The sequence below is a fragment of the Accipiter gentilis genome, chromosome 25 (assembly GCF_929443795.1).
Source record: "Accipiter gentilis chromosome 25, bAccGen1.1, whole genome shotgun sequence".
Taxonomy (NCBI): domain Eukaryota; kingdom Metazoa; phylum Chordata; class Aves; order Accipitriformes; family Accipitridae; genus Astur; species Astur gentilis.
In genome coordinates, this window is record NC_064904.1 from 16,978,410 (window position 1) to 17,000,055 (window position 21,646).

Below are 21,646 nucleotides of genomic sequence, written 5' to 3' on the forward strand. Positions count from 1 at the left end.
TTAATCGTACACAAGAAGCAACTATGCATACTGATTCCAGAAACAATCACCTCACTGACTTCCATGTGATTTTGAGGGAATCTCTTTAGGTAGTAAATACTAGTAATCAAGATAGAAATGTAAAAGTCCTAGTGCCAGACCTGTTTGTTCACTTCCTTGTTGTGGAGAAGCATTTGATACAATAAGAAATATTGGTGTAACATTCAGTCACACACTGGCTCGTTCCAGCTGCTGACAGTCAGTGATAGCAAGATATTGCTGTTTGTATCACAATTATTAGATGTATTTAACCACAGTAACAGCTTTACCTTTGCATTTCTGCTTCCATACTTAGTATTTTTAATTACTAAACCAAGTTAGACTTCATGCAACAGAAAACAAACCAACCAACCAACCAGAAGGTCTTTGAGTTAGTGATAGAACAGGATTAAGCGTGGATTTGGGAGATACCAGCTTATTTCTGTTAAGCAGCTGGCTCCATTTTATAGTACAGTCATTGCTCTAACTGCAAAACTTTAAATTGTTGTCTAGATGTTTTCTTAGCTGCATTGCAAGTTTTATCAGAAGAAAGAGAGTAAACACATTTTTGGTGGATCTGGAAACTGAGGTAAAGAAAATATGGTAGCATTTAGAGAAAGAAAAATAATATTTGAAGATAAGTGCTTTGGCTGCACAGACCCCCCCCCCACCCCCACCCCCGAAAGAAGCAGCAGCAGTATTTAGGGCTGGTAAGAGCCTCACCTGCCTGGATTTTCTGTTTTGCCTTGATGCAGTTGGCTGGTTCGAGAAGTAGTGCTGTGATGCACCAAATGGTTTAGAAGATTAGTTGCTGCTCCTTTGGCTTGCCTAAGAGGTCTTTCTGCATGGATGCTTCAAAGATTATTTGTTGTAATTCTTGGGTTCTTAGCCTTATCTGTAACACAAAATGCACATGGATATTCTCCCTGCACAGACTCACCCCAGCTGCCAATCATCAAGTACTGCACTCATTCTTCTTTTCTTCTTAATTTTCCTCACCAGAACAATGTTACATCATTTTCCTTCAGTTCCTAGCATAGTTAAAACTTTAATTTACAGACTGATATTTGTTAATAAATTAAAAAAAACCCCACCCCACAACCCAAAGGTTTTGAAAGCACTGAAAGGCTAACTCTTCTATCAGTGATTCAGACTGAATCTCAAGATCCATCCTAGGGTAAAGAACCAAGAAAGATATGTATTCCTCCAGAAAACACATTTCCCAGCTCTGGGAAGGTTGTGAGAAACTTACAGACTTGCAAGATACCCAGGAAAGATAAAAATGTTCTTGTTAAAAATGCTTTATTTGGCCATATAACATGTAGCACGAAGGAGTATAACTATGTTAAGTATTCAGGAATACGTAATCCTGTTTGTTTACGCTTACTTTCATTTGACTAATTCAGTAGAGGCTCTTCAAGTTCATGGCCAAATATAAGATCAGAGCCAAATAAATTGTTAATGTTTTCATTCAGATTTCCATTTGTTATTCTGAGAGGATTATGTCTTGTAAAGTTTGCTGGCAGTGCAGGAAATCCAGACTCCTCTGGAGAGTTTGCTGGAAAACCAAAAATAAAGATTACATATCTTGGTCTTTCTGATAGAAATGTCTTTTTGGTTTTGCAGTAATATAAACAGTAATGATCAACATTTTGTGATTAAAGAACTGCATGATCAGTTCTTCAAGTTACTGTTGTGAGCTTAAGATTTGACTATTGCCCTCTCTAGATAAACCGTCAAACACAGAAGCTATGCAAGTTGTGTACATTAAAAAGTACCAGTAGCTACAAAACTAAAATGCTTGAAACAAAATTGTAACCACTTCAAGAACAAAGCTACTGTAATGCACTGAAGCTGTTTGTACTGAGAAAGATAGAAAACAATACATTTTCAAATGTAAACCCAATACAGGGGATGGCTGGCAGGGGGCTGCTAAAAATTCAGCTTTGGAAGGATCTTTATAATATTTTTAAATACTTAGTAGTTCATAAGTCTCACTTTGTGACCACCACTTCTTCTAGCAATTGATTTAAGTCTGTGTGCCGGCCTGTGCTGATTTGTTAATTTTGTTAAAACTGGGTACAGTACAGTGACAACGGTGATTGATTGCCTTCTGTAAATCATCTCTAATTCAGCAGTGACAACATTAGAAGAGATTTAATCAATAGCACGAAAAAATAAAATATTATTGTGTACAGTGTTCTGGTGTCTACCTAAACCAGTACTAAATAAAGTGCTAGCCTACTTTCTGCTGGGAAAATCTCTTTTGAAGCTTAAGATCAAAAGCACTTTTTAAGCTTAAACAACACCATACGGTTTCAATTCTTGCTTTCTAACAAGCACTTTAAAAAGCACAACTAAAATGCAACTGACAAACTTGAAAAATCTTTTGTGTTGTTCCACTTGAATGATCTAATGAGAAAATGGCTCAGTTCTGTTGTAGCTAATGAGGTATAACATCTTCACTGAACCTGAATATAAAACAGAGATTTCTCTGAAGATATAGTCTTAACATGCTTCTATTGCTTTACTCATTCTGCCATGTTTTTATTTAAGTGATGTCCAATGAATAAAAGCACAGGTCAGTTTTGAAATAAAACATTTACACATGAAATTACTCAATCCAAAAGTGCTTTGAACTCTGTATATAAGCATTGTGGCTTCAAGTGGGAAAATGTGTTTCACTAGCTTACTAAGGTCCCGGGTCTGCAAACAGAGATATTAATGTAGCCAGACAGAGATGTGTGATAACACATTTTTGGCAGATGGAGTTCTGAGGCAGAACCCAAGTGTACATGGATTTTAACCTACCTGGTTTCAGCAGTGACCTACTATCAGTGTGAAGACTGTGATTTGGCAGAATGATGAAGTATCCGTATCAAATAATAGCATTTATTCTGGTAGTACCTAGAAGCTAATATCCTGCTAAAGAGCTTTATTTATACAATAAAGTATTTATGCAAAGAATTTTATATAGGGATACAATAAGGACAAAACCCATAGGTGTGGGAAGCATAAGGTAACAGCAAAGGGGTTAGATTCAGTGCATCAAGTAGTATTTGCAGCTGGGCAACAGTTTAGATGTGGTTGGGCATGGTGACAGCATCATGGCAGTAAAAAATTTAAGGAGATAATTGGAGTAGAATAACCTTGTGGTGTAAGTGTCTCCTGGTAGCACTTCTTATCTATATCACAAAAAGGTTTGAGGAAAAGCTGGGTAAGTTGCTGAGGACGGGAGAATAAAACCAATTTTACTGATGCTTCTCATCATCCTTAGTACGTACGTTTCAGATGTGTAAAAGAACTGTTTCTGTGCTGCATAAATATGAAACTGAGAGATGAAGAGAGAACTGGCTTGCACAACACAGAGTGGGAACAGACTCTAGATCTCCTCATTACTCTAGTGGTCCTTCTGGGGAAACCAATGGTTAAAATGCATACTGCAGTCTTTTGAACTGGAGGAAAAGAATTCTGTTCATCAAACAAATCTCCCGAGAAGTTTCATGCTGTGATACGGAAAACACAGGTCTTCTGTGGGACAACAAACTCTTTCAGTGAGTGGGGTCTTAGTGATAAACAGAACCACAGAGACAATGAACCTTCTGTTCGTAGGAGAGACGTGCTGGGCTAGCCTCCTCTGACTCCTTGGTGTTGTTACTGTTACTCTTGTATTTAGGAAACCTAACAGTGAATCCTACTAAAAATCTCTGTTCCAGTGAATTTATACTGTAAAATGAGATGAGGCACACCCAATGAATCCAGACAGACTGACAGATGGGTGAGCACAAGAAAATAATGAGCAATAAAATTGGTTAGTGTGACAGACAATAGTCAGAGCAGATGCCCAACTGTTGTGAAGCTTTCTTTTGGTTTCATAGTCGGTGAGAATTTCAGGTCAAGGTCTGGAAGAAAACAACAAGGTAGCCTGTCCAGGAAGCCCCTTCTCAATAAAAGGAGTAGCAAAGGTAGAAATATGGCAGTGAAAAAGGGGTGTTGAAGACTAGTAACAGTGGTCAGCTTATCATATGCAATTGCATCTGAAGGCATTAGGACATGACCTCACTCTCAACAAGAAGCATGGGGATAGGCAAGACTGAACCACAGCAATGGAGACAAGTACTTTGATGAGGAGGGACAGTGAGAGCTAACACAAAGCAACAGGATTATGGGCAAAGCAATAAATGAAGAATACTATCTGTGTTGAAGTATTCCCAATGGATACAGATGGGACAAGACAGTATCTTTCAAGACAAGCCAATACGATATTGCATTATCAAATTATAGTTGAAAATAATTATGAAGGTAACTATCAGCAAGAACAGAAATTGGAATCAGGTGTGTCAAGAATCCCATCAACTGAGAAAAGATGGACAAAGAAGTTATATCGGTGAATAATGCACTTTGAAATTACAGTTTAAAACACTGATGCAGCATTGCTGTGATACTGCGCTATGTAGTAACATTATGAGGTAACAGAAATAGGTTCCTCTGAAAATTTATAAAAAATTATCAGACAGATACCCTGTGAAAGTACGGGTGCTTCTATTCCTTCTGTTCTTGTTCCACGTGGACATAACTTGCATGACACTGATAGTGCATCTGCTTAACCTACTTATGAGGATTTGGTTCGTCAAATGTGCACCTGCACAGTTTAATTCTCCCTATGACCTCATTCTACCTGTAGTCTAGACTATCCAAAAGCTGTGTAAGTGCACAGGAGCATGAACTGAGGGTGAACCCTGCTGGAAAAAATGAGTGGATTTGCTGCAGAATGGAACTTCAGGGTAAGTATAAGTTACTACCAGGGGTAAATTTCACATTTCTGAACAATAAAATCTATAGTGTCACCTATATCTATAGATAGAGGAGCCTGAGACTCTAATGGGTCCTTTCCAGTTTTTAAATGTTTGGTTTGTATTGCAATTGCATATCACAGGCACCTCAATGAAGGTATCACAACACCCAAATAGTAGGCATCTTCCTGACAGGATGATAGAAAGAACCTGATATAGGTTCTCACACTCATTAAATTCTGTGGTGAAGAAAGGGAGCAGATGGTATGACTTTTATTTTTCCTGACTTTACAAAACCTGAGATTGCTTCAGAGAGGAAGAAGGAAGAAAAAAAATCTATTTTAATGCTATGATAACCACATTAGGCACCCATTATAGGTGACATGAATATTGTCCTTGGAATTTGAAAAACATTTGCTTTACTTGTTCCAGGGGCTGGTAGGCAGTTCTCATCCTCTCTTCTGCGTTTACTGGCAGTCAAAACATAAGCAATAAACAGTAGTTGTTCTTGAGAGAAGCCTGTGCAAAGAAAATACAAATCAACCTAGAAATGGGGTCCTTGTCCAAGAATTCGATCTGACAGTATCTTGGCTACACCAGTAAATGTCTGAACCAAACCTTACACCAATGCTACTCTCCTAGAAACAGGATCCAACCTGTGCGTAAAAGACTATATACTCTTGAGCAACTTTTTTCAACTTTAAGTGCCCGTGAATAACTGACACTTTGTACTGAGAAAGTGGCATGCTGTGGGCAAATTTATACCTTCCTTATCAAGGTAGCCCAGACCACAGCAGCTTCTCATGGCTCTCAGCATTTACGAGGATTTGAGTGCATTGTGCGCCCTGGAGAGATGTGACTAGGAAACAGACTTACAGAAGGCCAAGTGTTGAGATGCAGGCTGTGCTGCAGAAAGAAAAGGCTAGCAATATTTTTCTGTTTTAATGTACAATGTTATTGAAAATGACAGGCGGTAAGCTATCTGAAGTGTGTGGTGTACTAACTGACGCTTATACTGAGATGTACTTCTTAATGCCACATTGTATAGGACACAGCTGAGCTCACCACCTTGATCCCCTTCAGGAAAAAGTCTAGGCCTACAATTCTGAAGAAGGAAACCCTGGAATAGCAATTTCCCAAGAGGGATCTGTTTGTCTTTTTTCCTTGCAAGGTGCATGACTGTTCCTGCCATTACTGGGTAACATTCAGTTTGCTTGACATTCTCCTGCCATTTCATCATCCATTTCAGAAGCCAGTTCATTTCCCACTCTGTTATAACCCTTTAAAAGTTGGTTTAAAAAATGTCATAAGTGTAAAAATATTTTTCTGAGTCAACCACTGAAAACAGAGTGCATGACTGCACCATATGTACTACTGCTCTAACGTGTCCCTGCCTTCTTTCTTCCCTGTGTTTCCAGCTGTTGCTTTAGACCAGAAACTGCTGGTTTATGGTAAAAGGATGTTAAGGGGCATTTAGAACTTGGACTTCTTTCCACCTAATCTTCAAGGGTCTGTTTATTAAAACTTGCCATATGAACTATATTTTCAACTGAAATTTGGAAAGCCACGTTTTTTCTCAAAACTAACAATGAAAAATATATTTTTGTTTCCATTTATATTTGATGCTACTTTAAAGCTCAGCAATGCTAAGATACTTAAATACATGAAGCTGAGATCCTACAATCTTTATTCAAACACTTGGCCCCACTGAGTTCCACTTGTCCTTTTATGGCTACCAGGAAAGCCTTTTCTACTGTGTGAAAGTGTTAGCTGTCTTCTGTCCCACAGCTATGTATTCATAAAATCACAAAGGCTAGACTCTTCTTTACTGTGTTCTAATAGTTTGTTCCCAGGGATGAAAAAAGGCAAACCCACAGTAGTACACTGAAAAACAGAAACACGTCTGGAAAAAAAGAAACCTGAAATTTTCCTTCGGGACTCTTGCAAGGAGTGATGTGCAAAACAACAAAAAAGATTGCTATTGAGCCATTTTAAAAATAAAATCAAGTATTTCAGAAATCCTTTAACATTCTTTGACCTTTCTTCACAGATCTGACCTGCTTTGGAACATTGAAAGGACAGCCCATCACTGCAACATACTCATGAAAACACATACATTTTAAATTTATCTTGCAGCGCTATGAAGAACAGTATGCTGAAGAATGAGTCTCCTTCAGAGGATGACGAAAAGAATATCACTTCTGAAGTGAGCAAAGGAAAAGAGGTTTAATGGCAGGATGAATGACTGCTTAGACTACACACATCATTGCAGAAGAACTTTGGATGAATATGCAAAAGCCTTCTTTATGCTCCTAAAAGGTACTATATAGTCTGAACTGGCTAAACTCATTGATGCTAACAAAGGGTTGTGACTGCCATCAGAATACTATACAGTGTAAGGCAGCTGAATTTTCACAGGTCAGGCTCAAGGGACTGAAATACTATCTCAATATATTCCTCACTATCTGAATATATTCCTATTTACACTATGTCTTGTAAGTTTGGTGAGCTTTGGTGGCTTATAGAGAAGATAAAACAAGTTACAAGTGACACAGTTTGTGTTACTGGGTCCAACTGTAACTAGATCAATGATCATTAGATCAATTAGATCATTAAACATAGATAAATATGTACATTTTAATAAGAAGTACTTATTTTGCTGGAACATAACTGTTCTGCCTCACTCTCTTTCTTCATTTCTGCTAAAGATACACTCAGATTTTTTAATATTTGAAAAACTCACTCTGTTGGCAGCGAGTAAAAACTTACCCTCTATAATATTCACTATAAAGAAACACTTTGTCCCAGCTTAACAGCCTGCATTATCACTACCACGGTAAATATAGTACCATCTAGTGTTGAAATGTAGTTTTCATCTAAAGTGAGTTCTCTGAGGTTAAGACAAGACTCTATTCCTTTTATTTATGTAGTTTGTTGTTGCTAAATGATGTCCATCCTAAATGCTCCCGTTTTTCCAAGTTGGAAATTTTGAAGAGTGCTGGTCAGCCAGATTTAAGACAGTGATCTGTAATAAAATTCAGTATTAGAGTTGAAAGAAACCAAACAGTCAATTAATCTGTAAATTAATTCCACCTATTTATTCTGTGCTCAGTTTCTATGTGTTCATTTTCTAGTAATATCAATGGCAACTTCTTGGATGTAGAATGTGATATTTCCCCATTATGCAACAGAGCTACTCATCTTTAATGCATTTCAAAAAAGTTCAGCTTCTCCTCCAAAAACAAGAGCTCTATAACATAAGTGTGCCAGCTCCCAAATGTATCTTTGCAGTTGAAGCTATCTGAACATAAAGACAATTTTTTCTTCTCTGCATTAGATCTTAGATAGTTTTGTTCAATTTAAATCCTTCTGTAATACACGGTTATTTTATTGGCTAGACTGCTTTACACATCCTCATTCTCCAACAGGACTTTAATGGAAACAGGATTTCAGCCTAACACCAAGGCTGGACATTTAGTCTAGAAGAGGCTGAGTGCAAAGTCAGAGCAGAATTCATCCTAACTTTATAGTTCTTCATGCTTTTTATATACAAGCTAAGTACCCTTTTCTCTATATCATAGATTAACAAACTCAGTAATTTTCTTGTTTGAAATATTCTTGAACAGAAACAAATAAATGTCAATACTAAACATATATTTTGCTGTCTAGGTTGTGAAATGACTTTCTTACACAGGATCTGACTTTAGACACCTGGCAGCAAGCTTCCTGTAAAGACAAGGCTGTCAGTGATCCAATCTATAACCTGTTTGTATGACTACGACTCCCCCTTTCCAATAATACTACACTATGTTAGTCAATCATTGTACAATGGAGAAAATAAAAGATCACAGAGTCCCAATCAAAAAATTCAAGTTGTATTGTAGGGGCCCAAAATATCCAGTATTGTATCGAGATTGTGTCGAAGACAAATAATTACTTAAATATTCAGTGCCATTAGACTGGCTTTGGTGATGACTAAAGAACATTTTTTGGCTCTATTATTTTATTTTCTGAGGTATTTATCTTACCCTTTATGAATCCCTTCTCTCTGATGTCACAAAACTTATATGACATATGCTAAAGCATTAATTCTCCTGGCAATTTTTCTAAACATGAATTCCCTAATGCACACAGAATAAAGCGCTACACTTATCAGCAGAAATCTGTTTTCCCCTAGCTATTCTATATTCTAATAACAAATTGAGCTGACAGAGGAGCTTTTAACCTTTCATACTGGGTAGATTAACATGATTTCAGCTGATGGATCAGAACAGGTTAGGATGACCTTGGATCTTCCTCCACTGACTCTTGTGGCTTTTTGTTAGCTCAGTTTCCTTAGGAAACAAGGCTGATGTGATTGTGCTATCTGTCTAGCCATCTGCTAGCCTTACCACTAATTTTTAAACCTATTGGTGAGTTTTGGCCCTATCTGTCAGACAAGCACTACTTGGCTTCCAACAAATTCCATGAAAATGAGCAGCTGAATTACAGTTATAAACTGATGATCCCAGTGAAGGAAAGGCTGCAATATTGGCTCAGCTATGACGCCAGACACTGGACGATTCAGGAGAGACCTGTTCTGAATGATCTGAGAAACTCTGAGAGCTCACAACTGATGAGGCACTGGATAACCCAAAGACAAAGCTCTTTCTTAAGGCAAACCAATTTCCTTCAGTCCTGCTGCTCATCAAGTGACTGCTTAATTATTTTATAATTCTAGGTAGTCTTTCAAGGTGAAAGATAATGTTCAAAGGGTTGTTCTCAATGTTTGTTGGTTTGAAATTAGATCTACTAGCTCTCTTCTTGCAATCTGTTTTTCATATTGGTATTTAGTAGAACTCTGTGAAATATTAATCGTGCCTGACCACAAGAAATGGATTAGTATAGAGAGTTCAATATGCATGTGGCAAAGCTTATTTGGCTTTAGACATGAAAAATGCTTAAGCCTCTAAATTTTAGGGCAGGGTATATTTGAAGAGTCAGCATTAGAAAACTGTGTTGCTATGTGCATTAGAGAATTGAAGTTTATAGAATTTACTGGGAGAACTAATGTTTCAACATGTTTCAACGTTATACTTTTGTGACGTCGGAAAAAAGTTGGGTTCAAAATTGGCAGAATAAATTAGCTCAGCATAGCTACTGAATTTTCTAACGAAAAATTCTCAGGGCATATCTCTACTATTCAGGGAGAGAATGCAAAGGAGCCGGCTGCAGTTTCCTGAATCAGTCTGGTTCTGTCATTATCCTTGCCACCAGTGTCCTTGCTCTTTAAAAAATTCCCAATATTCTTGAAGCTTCACTGATACTCTCCTTTGAAATACTTCCAGAGCACTTGGAATTCCTGGAATCCTTAAAGGAAGCAAGTAGATTAAGGATTTTGTCTTGCCTTAGGAGGCAATTCTTTAAAAAAACAAGCAAGTGTATGTCATAAGCACGTCTTTTATATAGCCTTGGTGTTTTACAAAGGGCACTTTTCATATGCCAAAAGCAGTCACGAGCGAAATGAGTGACACAAAAACTTAAGCTAAAAAATGTGAAGGCTAGTTAGGAGAGGTTTAACGACGCAGAAGGTTAAACACTAAACACTTCATCATTACACACTCTTTCACCCTTTTAAGTTTACAGACTAAAGCAAATATTCATGAGCCCTACTGGATCGGGCCATGGCCCTTTTATTCCACTACAGCAGAAATGAATGAAAAATAGGAAAAACGATAGCAGTGGGAATAAAATAGTTGTTAGAAACACGGGTTACTGAAAATGAAAGCTACAAATGTCAATGAAAATTTGATGGCGAATATAATCAGAGATCATAATCAGGACCTAGTGAAATTCAAGCAACACTATAGACTTGATCCTATCTACGGATTTTAAAATAGTCAATCAGAATACAGGAGAGACAGATAGTTTCAATGCATATTTTTCTCTGCCTTTGGGACAGACCATGATGAGGTGCTCATAATTTACATGGATAAAAAAATACTTTGTATTTCATTAATAACTAAAAAGTATATAAAGCTGGAACTACTCATGTTAACATTTTTTAATGAGGCATTTTTCAATCAAGAATATTAATGAACCAGTTGAAGAACTTTCTAAGCCCCTCATTAATTCATTTTATACAAATGATAGTATGCTTGGGAAGTTCTAGAAGGTTAGGAACAAACTGAAGTTATACTAGTGTTGAGGATAAATAGGTCAGTTAGCTTGATACCATCCTTAGGTATCACAGAAAGGCTGGTGTGCAACACAGTAAATAAATACAAGTTAATGGATTTATTAATAGATGCCAGTATGGTGCACAGGAAACAAAAATTAATATTAAATTGCTTTTGATGAAAATTTAAATGTATTGATAAGATTAATAGCTTCTGTCTGATAATCTAATAGAAAAATAATGATATCCAAAAGTGAAGGTAACTCTTGTCAAATAGACAAAAACTGGTTAGAGGATGGATCTCAAAATCTAGCTATAGCAGGAAAATCTTCACTTTACAGCGTATTTTTATTGATGTTCTGCTCAAAATTCTTTTTCTCAATGACCTAGTAAAAAAGAGCAGGAGTTCCTTCCTGGTAAACTAGGAGACGACATAAAGATGTTAGTAAGGTCAGCTATAAAGAACAGTCTCATAATGACTAGCATGGTGGCCCTATTTAAAAAGCACACCTCTGCATAGAACAATTTGTAAATGATGTAGCTAGGAAAAGAGAAATTCACACTCATGCGATGAAGGATTGTATCTCAGGAACACTGAAAAGGACTAGAACTAATGATAGAAAACCAGATGAATATGAGCTTGCACTGTTGCCACAAGGACATACATGACAGTTAATATTTAATCATTGGATTAGTGAGTAGGCAAGCAGAATTATATCTGGGTGTGTCATTATCAGCCCAGTGTTGAAAGTTAGTGTATAGTTTTGTAGGAGGCCATATATAAAAAACAAGTGGACATAATGAAACATGTTCAGGAATGAACTAGAATAATGTAATGAGAAATAAAAAAAAACACTTTATAATGAGACACTTAAGAAGTTCAACCTAACTTAGTTTCCTAAAGATAAGGTAAAGTGGGATGATTTTGGCTAAATAAGGAAAAGACTTCTGGTTCTTTTAGAACATCTGGTTCTGCTTCTTTAGAACACCAGAAAGAGATAAAATGAGACCCAGTGGATTAGATTTGATAGTAGCCAAATTTGTATTAGAAACAAGATAGACAAGAAAGAGGGAGATAGGAGAGACCTGGTAGATTCACTGTTACTTGAAATCTTAAAAAAACCACTAAGAGTGGCTTTCATACCAGCAAAAAAATATCAGCAACAGAGATATCTCCATCTGTGGTGGCTGGTTGGGCTCTCTGGTAGGATGCAATTCAATTCAACCTCCAGTAACCCTCTAAACTGTTAGGTGACTCATGTCCCCAAACTGTTTTTGTTTCTGCACTGCCTATAAAAGGAATGTAGGGTGACTAGTTCAAATATGGTTATCTTCTACACTGTAGATGAGCAAAATTAGGTGAAATTAATCCTAATCTGGATGGTTTACTGTAAAATCTGCTGTAGCTCAAACAGATGGTATGAAATTGATGCAGAAATTATCACGCAATTCTTTCCTGCCTGCTTTATGCATAAAGTCAGTCTAGAGAATCTTATTAGTACCCCTTGGTCTTAGAAGTCTATTAATGCTAAAAAGACAGTTTTACTGCAAAATAAGTAACTTAAATGCTCTCTTCAGGGTATCCTGGAGCTCCTGTGAGGCATCTGGAAATGGCCATTCTCAGAGCTCAGAGACAAGGTAACTATTGGCTAGATTTAGATGTGTTCAGAAATATGTTTTAACCAAAAAGCATACCCTAAGACAACAAAAAAACCTTTTACAGATATTAATCTAAATGTTAACCTAAATACATTAAACAACATCAGCCCTACCATTGAATACCAGTTACTACGATACATCTGCGACTCCACCTTGTTCTTGCAAATTTGAGACAAAATTTTAGTGCAAGGAAATAACACTGAGAATGGGAATTTTTTCTTCATCAGACCTAGAATATTCTAACAGAGACACCTAGGGGAAAGAAAAACATTTTAAGTATATTAAGTATATAATGTAACTAGATATACTGTACATACTTCACAGCTTAGCATATAGTAAATGGCATAAAAATCCTGTTGTTCTTGGAAGAGGAAGGTGATATATTAGTAGACATAATAATTCATACATCTAATAAGTTTAATAGTTTGCAAGACTCCTATAGATTTTGCACATATCAAGTTTTTAGAGTTTTCAGTACATAAAACAGAGAAGGTAGACCTCATTAAAATGCTCTGTGTTAACTACAGTCTGGTTTTTGTGAAGATATTTATCCAGATTTTTTCAGTAAGACATGATCTTACTCAGCATGTGAGCAGACATAGTCTCACTGTGACTGTGCTGTGATCACATGAAAGTTGTGTTAGCACAATACTGAGTTCCAACCTAAGTAATAACACCAAAGAACCAGAGACCGGAACTGGTAGCTCTTATTATTTCTTTTTATATCTTAGCGTGTATTGAAAAGATGCATTGAAGCTTAATTGACAGGCCAAATAGACAAGGCAGCATCTTTTTGGATGCTTCCTGGGTGCCCCAATGGAGTTCTGTTTCCTGCATTGGCTTGCTGTTCAAATTATTTGAGAGGCATTCTGTTCAGATAGTACTCTGTTTGCCTGACTTTGACTTGTACAAAATATTAAATTTACTGTTAAATGATCATTAAAAAAGCTTTTTTTAAGAGTCTGAAATTTGTAAGGTTTAACCCTGCAGACTCTGACTGAGCCCTTTAAATAATGTTAAAATGTACCAATTCAAAGCGAATAAAGAACAGAAAGAAACATTTGTTCCAGAAGCTGGTTGAGCAGCAGGAATGAATGAGAGTCAGTAAAAGGGGTGAGTACTGGCTTTCTTGCCAAAGCTCCAGCCAACACAGCTGTGCTGCTGCAGACAGATACATGCAGTAACAGAGAGACTAACAGTATATATGCACATCCCCAAGGCTAGGAACTGTCTCTGCTCCCACCCCTTATTCAGTGCAGCTGAGACAGCAAAATTGAAGCCAGGGCTTGTTTTTTATATCTGGCACAGGCCACCAATAAATTTAATTCTTAAGGGAAGCAAAAAAGAAAGGAACTATGCCTCAAAGATGTCTCTGAGCAAAAATGCCACAGAGCTTATTCACTTGGTTAGGCTGTGACTACAAAAAGAAGTGAAGGCCCTGTGAGAACAAAGTTGCCATAACATGATCATAAGGCTTCTTACATTGCAAGGGCCTTAGAATTAATAAAGTGCAAGACCAGATTTTAAGCCTTTGTAACTGTGGTCATGGTCAGAATGCTTTCCCAGGAATTTCAAGTGCTGATATGTACCTTATGCCATAGGTTGTGTGTGATGTCAAGAGTGAGTGTGTTGGGAATGTGTTTATGTAAGATGTTTATCTCTTCCCTGGACTTTTTCAGCTGGTTCCAGCTCAGGCTGAAGAACTGCAGTTTGCTTAAGCCTCTAATGCCCTCAAAAGGGCATTATAACATGGTTATAGCTCACATCAAAATATTCCCGGTTGGGCTGCAAGGCAATGCAGGTTTGAAAATAGTTGTATGGCCAAAAGTGTTGCAAAAGAAACTTCGGTTAAAGTAATCAGACACATTTAATCTTTAAATAGACTTAATTGGATACAGTGCCTGGGACTCCCTTTGCTCAGTATTGGGTCTGTTGAGGGAAACCTAGTGTGCTCCAGACATGTTACTTTATTTGTTAAAATGAAATGACCATTATAAAGGTCAGATGGGTGACAAAGTGATACCATTGTAATACTGTGACTCAAATTGGAGACAATATCAACAGGCACCAAAACTGTGGGCTGCTAATAATATCATAGTGTTCATGGTCCTAGTTTAGTCCCCCACTGTCTTCCCCTGTGTGCATCCTGGCTCAATCCTGTCTTGTGAGGCACACCTCACAATGCAAGAATATTTATGCTAGTAAATGTTCCTTAAAAAAAAAAGAATTAGAGCTTAATTTCTCACCAGGTCATAAATATTATTTAAGGAAGTAAATTCATTAAAGATGATGATAAGCTTTTGAAATGTTTTTAAGTCTAGAGATGTCCTACAGCATGCTCAGGTTGTTCCCATTCAAATTCAAAACCTAGGCCAAAAGTAGATCAGAAATGACAATTTTACCGGACACACAGCCAAATTCTGTAATACTCCATGGCTGCCTTTAAAATCAAAGAGCTTCAACTGATGGAGTGCAAATACAAATACTATCCTACTAGTAAACCATAAAAAGACTATAAAATGTGAATCCAAATTAACATGAAACAGTGAAAAGACAATAAGGGCTATGATGACTCTTCTTCACTTATTTGAAGACAGTTTATTCTCCAACTTCGCCCTGAAATACAAGTAACCTGAGTAAGATGGGGAGTCCAACAGTCAATCAGTTCACAGGAGAAGGGAAGAGATGCTGCCGACACGGAGGAACTGGCAACTCTTCCATCATGAAAGAGCAGTATGGAAAGAGTGAAGCCAAGCAGAGACAGACAACAGATCCTTAGGAAAAAGCAAAATGAGAGGAGAATCGCTAGCCTCTCACTACAAACACAAATTACTGGAAAGATGGCACTTTGGTAAAATAAGAAGAGAATTGTTATTCACCCTTACTTAACATTGTCTTTAAATAAGTTTTAGAAAAGAGAAAGTTTATTTGAAACTGTAAAAAAATGGGATTGAAAATATAACCATCAAGTACAAGAAATAACACCATTCACAAACTACGGTTACAAATGGGACAGTTCAGAAACCATTTCACAGTTTCATGTATCAGATATTTAGCAGGGCTACGTCATCAGAAAGGCCGGCTGTTGAAGGTGCCATACAATGCAATGTCAGAATTATGCATATAAATGTCCACCTGAAGAAGCATATTTCTGTGCAGCTATTATAACAATATATATTTCTGAAGCTAAAATCTGTAGCCCGCTACTGTTTTGATGTAGTTTTTTCCCCAGGCTATGTTCTTGTGATGTCAAATCTGTCCTGTCCCAACCCCCCCCCCCCCCCCCCCCCCAGTCTTTTCAAGAACAACTGGCATAATGGCACGAAGTCACGTATTTCATAAATTCAAAGGAAAGGCTGATAGTTTAGGTCACGTCCTATCCTCAGATGCATTCTTCTTAAACTTTTTTCATTGAAATTACATGTCCATTACACAGTAGGAAATGCAATTAGGATTCAGCCCAATAATTGTAATTCACATTGCATAATCACTGATAGGCAGAGGAACACAAGTTCTAGTTAAGGAAACATAAGCAACATCACAATCAAGTCCAAATGGAAACGCTGATTTTTAACTTTTGTGTTGAGTTTAGGTCATGGGCCAACCTGAACACCAAAGTAAAAATTACATAATACATTTATTTTACTGAAAATTTGACAGCAATGCCTCACCTGTACCTGACTAAATATTGGCCTTAGCCACTAAGAATATTGGTTTTTTTTTTATTTAAGCAAAAAATCTGAGGCTTGACCTTTACTGTCAGTTCCATGTTCAAAACTTCATCATCACATTGCAAATCATAAGACAGAATAAATCTTTTTGTGCTTCTCTTTCCCTCTTCCACAATTATATTGCACATAGAAAACAGACACAGGTCTTTGAGCTATATAAAATAAAAAGCATTTGAAATTTGTAAACTTTCTGATTTTTAATTAAATAATTTAATACTGAGTGTAAAATGAGAGAAGTTTGATTATGAAATTAATAGCAATCAAGTCAGGAAATCATCTTTCTCTAACACAGATCTGCTAGAAACTGGATTTAATTGCCTCATAATCAAAGCACTGCATAATGTTTTTTCTTGTATGGGTTGTTGTGTACCATACAGAACTCTGGCTAGAATTAAAAGAAGTACACCTATGCACTGAAATTCCCAAAGTCCAACAGCAGCCTAACACTGGACCATGGGACCAGTTAGATGTACTCATTAGTGAATTCGACTCTCTCCTGCCTTTGCCCAGAGCTGAACATCCCACTTCCCCATACTCTCTTGTTTCTAACAGACAGAGTAACTCAGAGTCTGAAATGAGCCCTTCTACCCTGGCAGAAAGTTATGAAGTTAGATGAGTGAAACAGCAGCATTATATACTTGTAAAAATGAATAAAAGGAATCAAGGAAAAACTTTTTCAGAATACCAGGTGAGAATAAAATATATATATTTTTTTTTTTCAAAACTGCACATCTCACAATTTAAATCAAACAACTAAAGATCATTTGCTCCTGCAAGATCCCATGAAAGAAAGATCCTTTGCACAGTCAATACTAACGTTGGTACTCCAGAGAAAGTAGTTCTTACTGACAGAGAACTTAGTTTTCAGCTGCATTTCATTTAATCTGTTGAAACTTAGAGGATCTTTGCTTTCTCTGCTATGCTTTTTGCAAGTACAAAATGAAAGCCTCATTGAAATCTCACTACAAGGAGCAGAAAGTTTCTCACTGATTTCCACAGAAGTTTCATCTGGCTCTGACAGAATGGACAGAAGAGAATCAACCTTAAACCTGAGCTTGTCAGGTTGTGTTAGTAGAACAGAATTTAATTTTACCTACTTGTTTTTTTTCTTTTGATCTGTGAAATCCAAAGCTTGCCTTCTAATGTCACAGGAGGAAAAACAAAGTTCATACCAGTGTAATGTACCCAAACTCAGCAATGTATTCTGGCAGGATCAGTTCATGGTCAAACACAAACCACTCGCAACACCAATGGCTGCAGTCACAATTTCTCTGTTCCGAGGAAGCTCACATCTTGAAAGTGGACAAAACAGGGTAAATATATTGGTTTTTAGCTAAGTTTGGTATTAATTTCAGAATGTAAATGAGAAAAAGGTATCTCCTTCCATGAAGATGCATCAGTTTTATTCTTTTCTACCATTAGACTTTTTTTGCCATACAGATTCACAGAGGCTAATAAAGGAGTTTAACTTGGCTTTCTAATACTCTATGTAGAATAAGCAACTGTCAGATTCCAGCATGAAGATCACAGCCTGTCAAAGACTAACTTAGATCTGGAGGGCATGGACAGCTCTCCTGTAGTACCTTCATTGCTGCACTGTCCAAAACTACTCCATCATATTATGGTGTGATCACCTTCCAAATCAGCTTTCATTTCCTCCCTTCTAAGAAACCAGAAACAATCCCAGTTCCGTTATAGAGAGGCAGATGTTGCTCCCTGTTAGCATCTAAAAGTTTGGAGAGTATATCAGAGTGAGCAGGTAAAATTATTACTCAATTCCCAATCTGTTCTCTTGCAAAAAAAAGGGTAAAGCAGAATCTATCACTCAGAGGATACATATGATACAGAGATTTAATGTGGTTACTTACGACAGTGTATTTCTCGGCAGTACTCATTTTTATTTTTCTTAAAGGTAAAGGCTGTGGATTTTAAGGGTGAAGATTCCCTCTGTGGTATATGCATATTGCCCTTTGCAACACTCACTCAATCCTGCTGTACAAAGAGTAGTTATGAAACTGCATGAAGTAAGCTACTTTTAGTGCAGACTAATGGCTAAATAGCACATCTCACTTTTACTGTGTGAACTAAACAAGCACAAATATTTATTCAAAGAGGAATCTTCTTGCTTGCTATTGTCTGTGAAAAAAACACACTTCAGCTGAGCAGAGACCATGTTTTGAGGGATGAAAGCTCTTGACACAACCTAATGTCAAAGATGAGGTTAGAACACAAATGTTAATTTAACCTTAACTTTATGCTAACAAGTGCCTACAGATACATACCATTGCCAAAAGTAGATGCATCACTTTCTAGGCATTTCCATGGCCTGAATACTGGATTAGCTTCTGGGTAGTTGACTTGATGGATGGGATTCACCGCACAAGCTGGAGCACTGTGGCCAAGGAAAACTTTTGCAATTACCACTTTCCCTAGAAGAGGGAGAAAAAACACTTAATACTTCTAATTTTAGCTTGGGAGTGCAGACAGGATAATACAACATTGATGCTTAATGTAATAACAGGCAGCTACATCTTGGGCTGACAAATGAATGCTCTAATATGTATGTAATACTTATTAATAAAAATACGTATTTTTATATATTGTGATTCTGGTTTTATGTTTTTCATGAAACAAATATACTTTGGAAAAAATTACACTGTGGAATCTAACATTTGTAGCTGGCTAATATTTAAAGCCAGTGAAATCTGAAAATAAGTAATTTCATAAACAGTGGAACCTGTAAGTCCAGGTATCCTTTGGACTTGTGTCTTCCAACCTCCTTCTTCCATAATGCAGTAAACCCAGCTTCCCCAAGCTCTCTCCGACACCAAGGCCAAGCAAAAGGTAGTCTGTTGTTATGGTTTAACCCCAGCCGGTAACTAAGCACCACGCAGCCGCTCACTGACTTCCCCCCCACCCAGTGGGATGGGGGACAGAATTGGGGAAAAAAAAGGTAAACCTCATGGGTTGAGATAAGAACAGTTTAGTAGAACAGAAAGGAAGAAACTAGTAATGATAATAACAACAATAACAAAATGACAGTAATAATAAAAGGATTGGAATATACAAGTGATGCACAATGCAATTGCTCACCACCCACCAACTGGTGCCCAGTTATTTCCCAGGCAGCAATACCCCCCAGACCAACTCCCCCCAGTTTATATACTGGGCATGACATCACATGGTATGGAATATCTCTTTGGCCACCTTGGGTCAGCTGCCCTGGCTGTGTCCCCTCCCAACTTCTTGTGCCCCTCCAGCCTTCTTGCTGGCTGGGCATCAGAAGCTGAAAAATCCTTGACTTATTATAAACACTACTCAGCAACAGCTGAAAACATCAGTGTGTTATCAACATTCTTCTCATACTGAACCCAAAACCTAACAGGGTACCACCTACTAGAAAGAAAATTAACTCTATCCCAGCTAAAACCAGGACATATGTGCAATGGCTAATCTCAAGCTACATATATGCTGACAAACTTGCCAGAAGTCCATACTGACTGCCCTGTTGGCTGATGCTAACTGAACCCTAGAAAAGCTGAGAAATATCTTTTTTCTTTGTGAGGAGGAGGAGAGGTGTCCTAATTTAGGTTAAGACACATTTCTACAAAAAACATAAATACTTAATTACCTTTAAGACTTTGATACTTTTTTGCAAATTTGGTTGAAATTTGATAATTCCTAAGCCACTGCAATGACAGAGTTACACAACATGACTGGTGTTTTTTCCTTCCACGCCTTGTCCTGGACACAGATTGACCCAATGTATTTGTGTCTTTCCTCACTCATCTAGAAAAGATTAGACATATCTAATTATTACTCACATGAGGATATGTCTCACAGACGCTTCAAACTGCTGTCTGGGAATTACTCCCAGCAGTTGAAGCCCTTTGTGGAGCTTCCTAATACACAGGAATGCCTCTGGAACAGATTTCAGCAGTTTCAGAGCAACTTTCAAGGCTGCATATGCCACCTCATGGCCATCTACAGTATTTACAAAATGTCCTTTCTAACAGCAATTATACAAGCCATACAACACATATTTCACAAGATCTTTCCAAATTTTGAATTACCATGCTTGAATGACTTCTCAGGATCATGACTCTTCTTGCCTTCTGCCTTAGCTTGTTGTTTCAGAAACTCTGTTCTGGGACATTCACATATGCTTAGACTGTTACAGAGAAGAAAAGCTTTTTTTCCTGTCAGACTGCTGCAAAGGTTAAAGCAAGGGCCAAGTATCTTTATTTGACTGAGACTATTCCTTAAAAATTTAAACAAATTTAAGCAGCATGAAAATATAGCTATGAATTATGATAAGGGATGGCAGGCAGGGAAAGTGAAGAATAATGAATAACAAAATAGTTTATGGTGTCATTATTCCAACAGAATGAGAGATACAGACAAGAAAATCAGACGTTTAGCTCTGTGGGACAGGGCCCATCTTCCTGTATGCTTATTAAGCATTTAACACCACAGAGAGGAATCTCAGTGGGGCCTCTGCAAACTAGCATGATATAAACAATAATAAAGCAAAACAGGACAATAGACACTGCATCTGAAGATACAATCTTGCCAGCCAAAAATCTGATCACTTCTCAGAGCAAAAAGAGAAAGGCAGGTGGGCAAAATGTTGGAAAGAAGAAAAGGAGAGTAATGGGCACTACAGAAGAGTTGCCCTGAATTAACTTTCCTTCATAAGTCAGAATGAAAACTTCCTTACCTGAAATATCTCCATCCTTGGAGATATTCAAAAGCTGTCTAGACACGCCTCTGCGCAGCCTGCTGTAAGTGACCCTGCTTGATCAGGTGGGTTGGGCAAGGTGACCTCCAGGGACCCCTTCCAATCTCAAGCATTCTGTGAGTCTGTGAAAATACTTCTTAATTTCTTAATTTCTTACTCAGCAAGAAATAATATATTCCACCTGTCTGGCTATTTTACAGTCTGGAGATGGAAGGGGTCACTAGGACAGGACTGACAGTTACTAGGGTTATGACTCGTCTGACAAGTAGGATCCATGCCAGAGGAACCTTACGATTAGGGCTAGGTATCTGGAGATACCAGGGATAAATGGACTAGGATTAAATTTAAGATTAAGGACAAAGGAGGCAGTGATTCAGAGGTAGGACGAGGCTTGCAAGCCAGGACCTGGAATGCTGTATTACTAGAACTGAGACTGAAAGAAATGAAAACGCATGGTATGCTTTGTTCTAGCACCAGTAGGAAGAACAAAATAATAGCAAAATAATATTGTGTTCAAACAAATACAAATGAAGATTATAAAATAAAT

The 21,646-nt window shown here is 37.5% G+C and overlaps 1 protein-coding gene across 1 annotated transcript in view; it reads right to left on the reverse strand.

The window, feature by feature from the left end:
- Nucleotides 1–737: 737 nt before the first annotated feature.
- Nucleotides 738–21,646, reverse strand: part of LRRC9 (leucine rich repeat containing 9) — a 55,661-nt gene continuing 34,752 nt past the window's right edge. Inside the window, 18 exon segments of the mRNA XM_049828314.1 lie at nucleotides 738–913; nucleotides 1,406–1,576; nucleotides 6,641–6,695; nucleotides 7,297–7,320; nucleotides 7,647–7,735; nucleotides 7,738–7,806; nucleotides 7,809–7,836; nucleotides 12,741–12,821; nucleotides 12,823–12,879; nucleotides 14,217–14,366; nucleotides 14,368–14,412; nucleotides 14,874–14,942; nucleotides 14,944–14,994; nucleotides 16,310–16,510; nucleotides 17,531–17,650; nucleotides 18,621–18,787; nucleotides 20,432–20,568; nucleotides 21,298–21,407. Coding sequence (XP_049684271.1) covers nucleotides 738–913; nucleotides 1,406–1,576; nucleotides 6,641–6,695; nucleotides 7,297–7,320; nucleotides 7,647–7,735; nucleotides 7,738–7,806; nucleotides 7,809–7,836; nucleotides 12,741–12,821; nucleotides 12,823–12,879; nucleotides 14,217–14,366; nucleotides 14,368–14,412; nucleotides 14,874–14,942; nucleotides 14,944–14,994; nucleotides 16,310–16,510; nucleotides 17,531–17,650; nucleotides 18,621–18,787; nucleotides 20,432–20,568; nucleotides 21,298–21,407 — 1,800 coding nt within the window.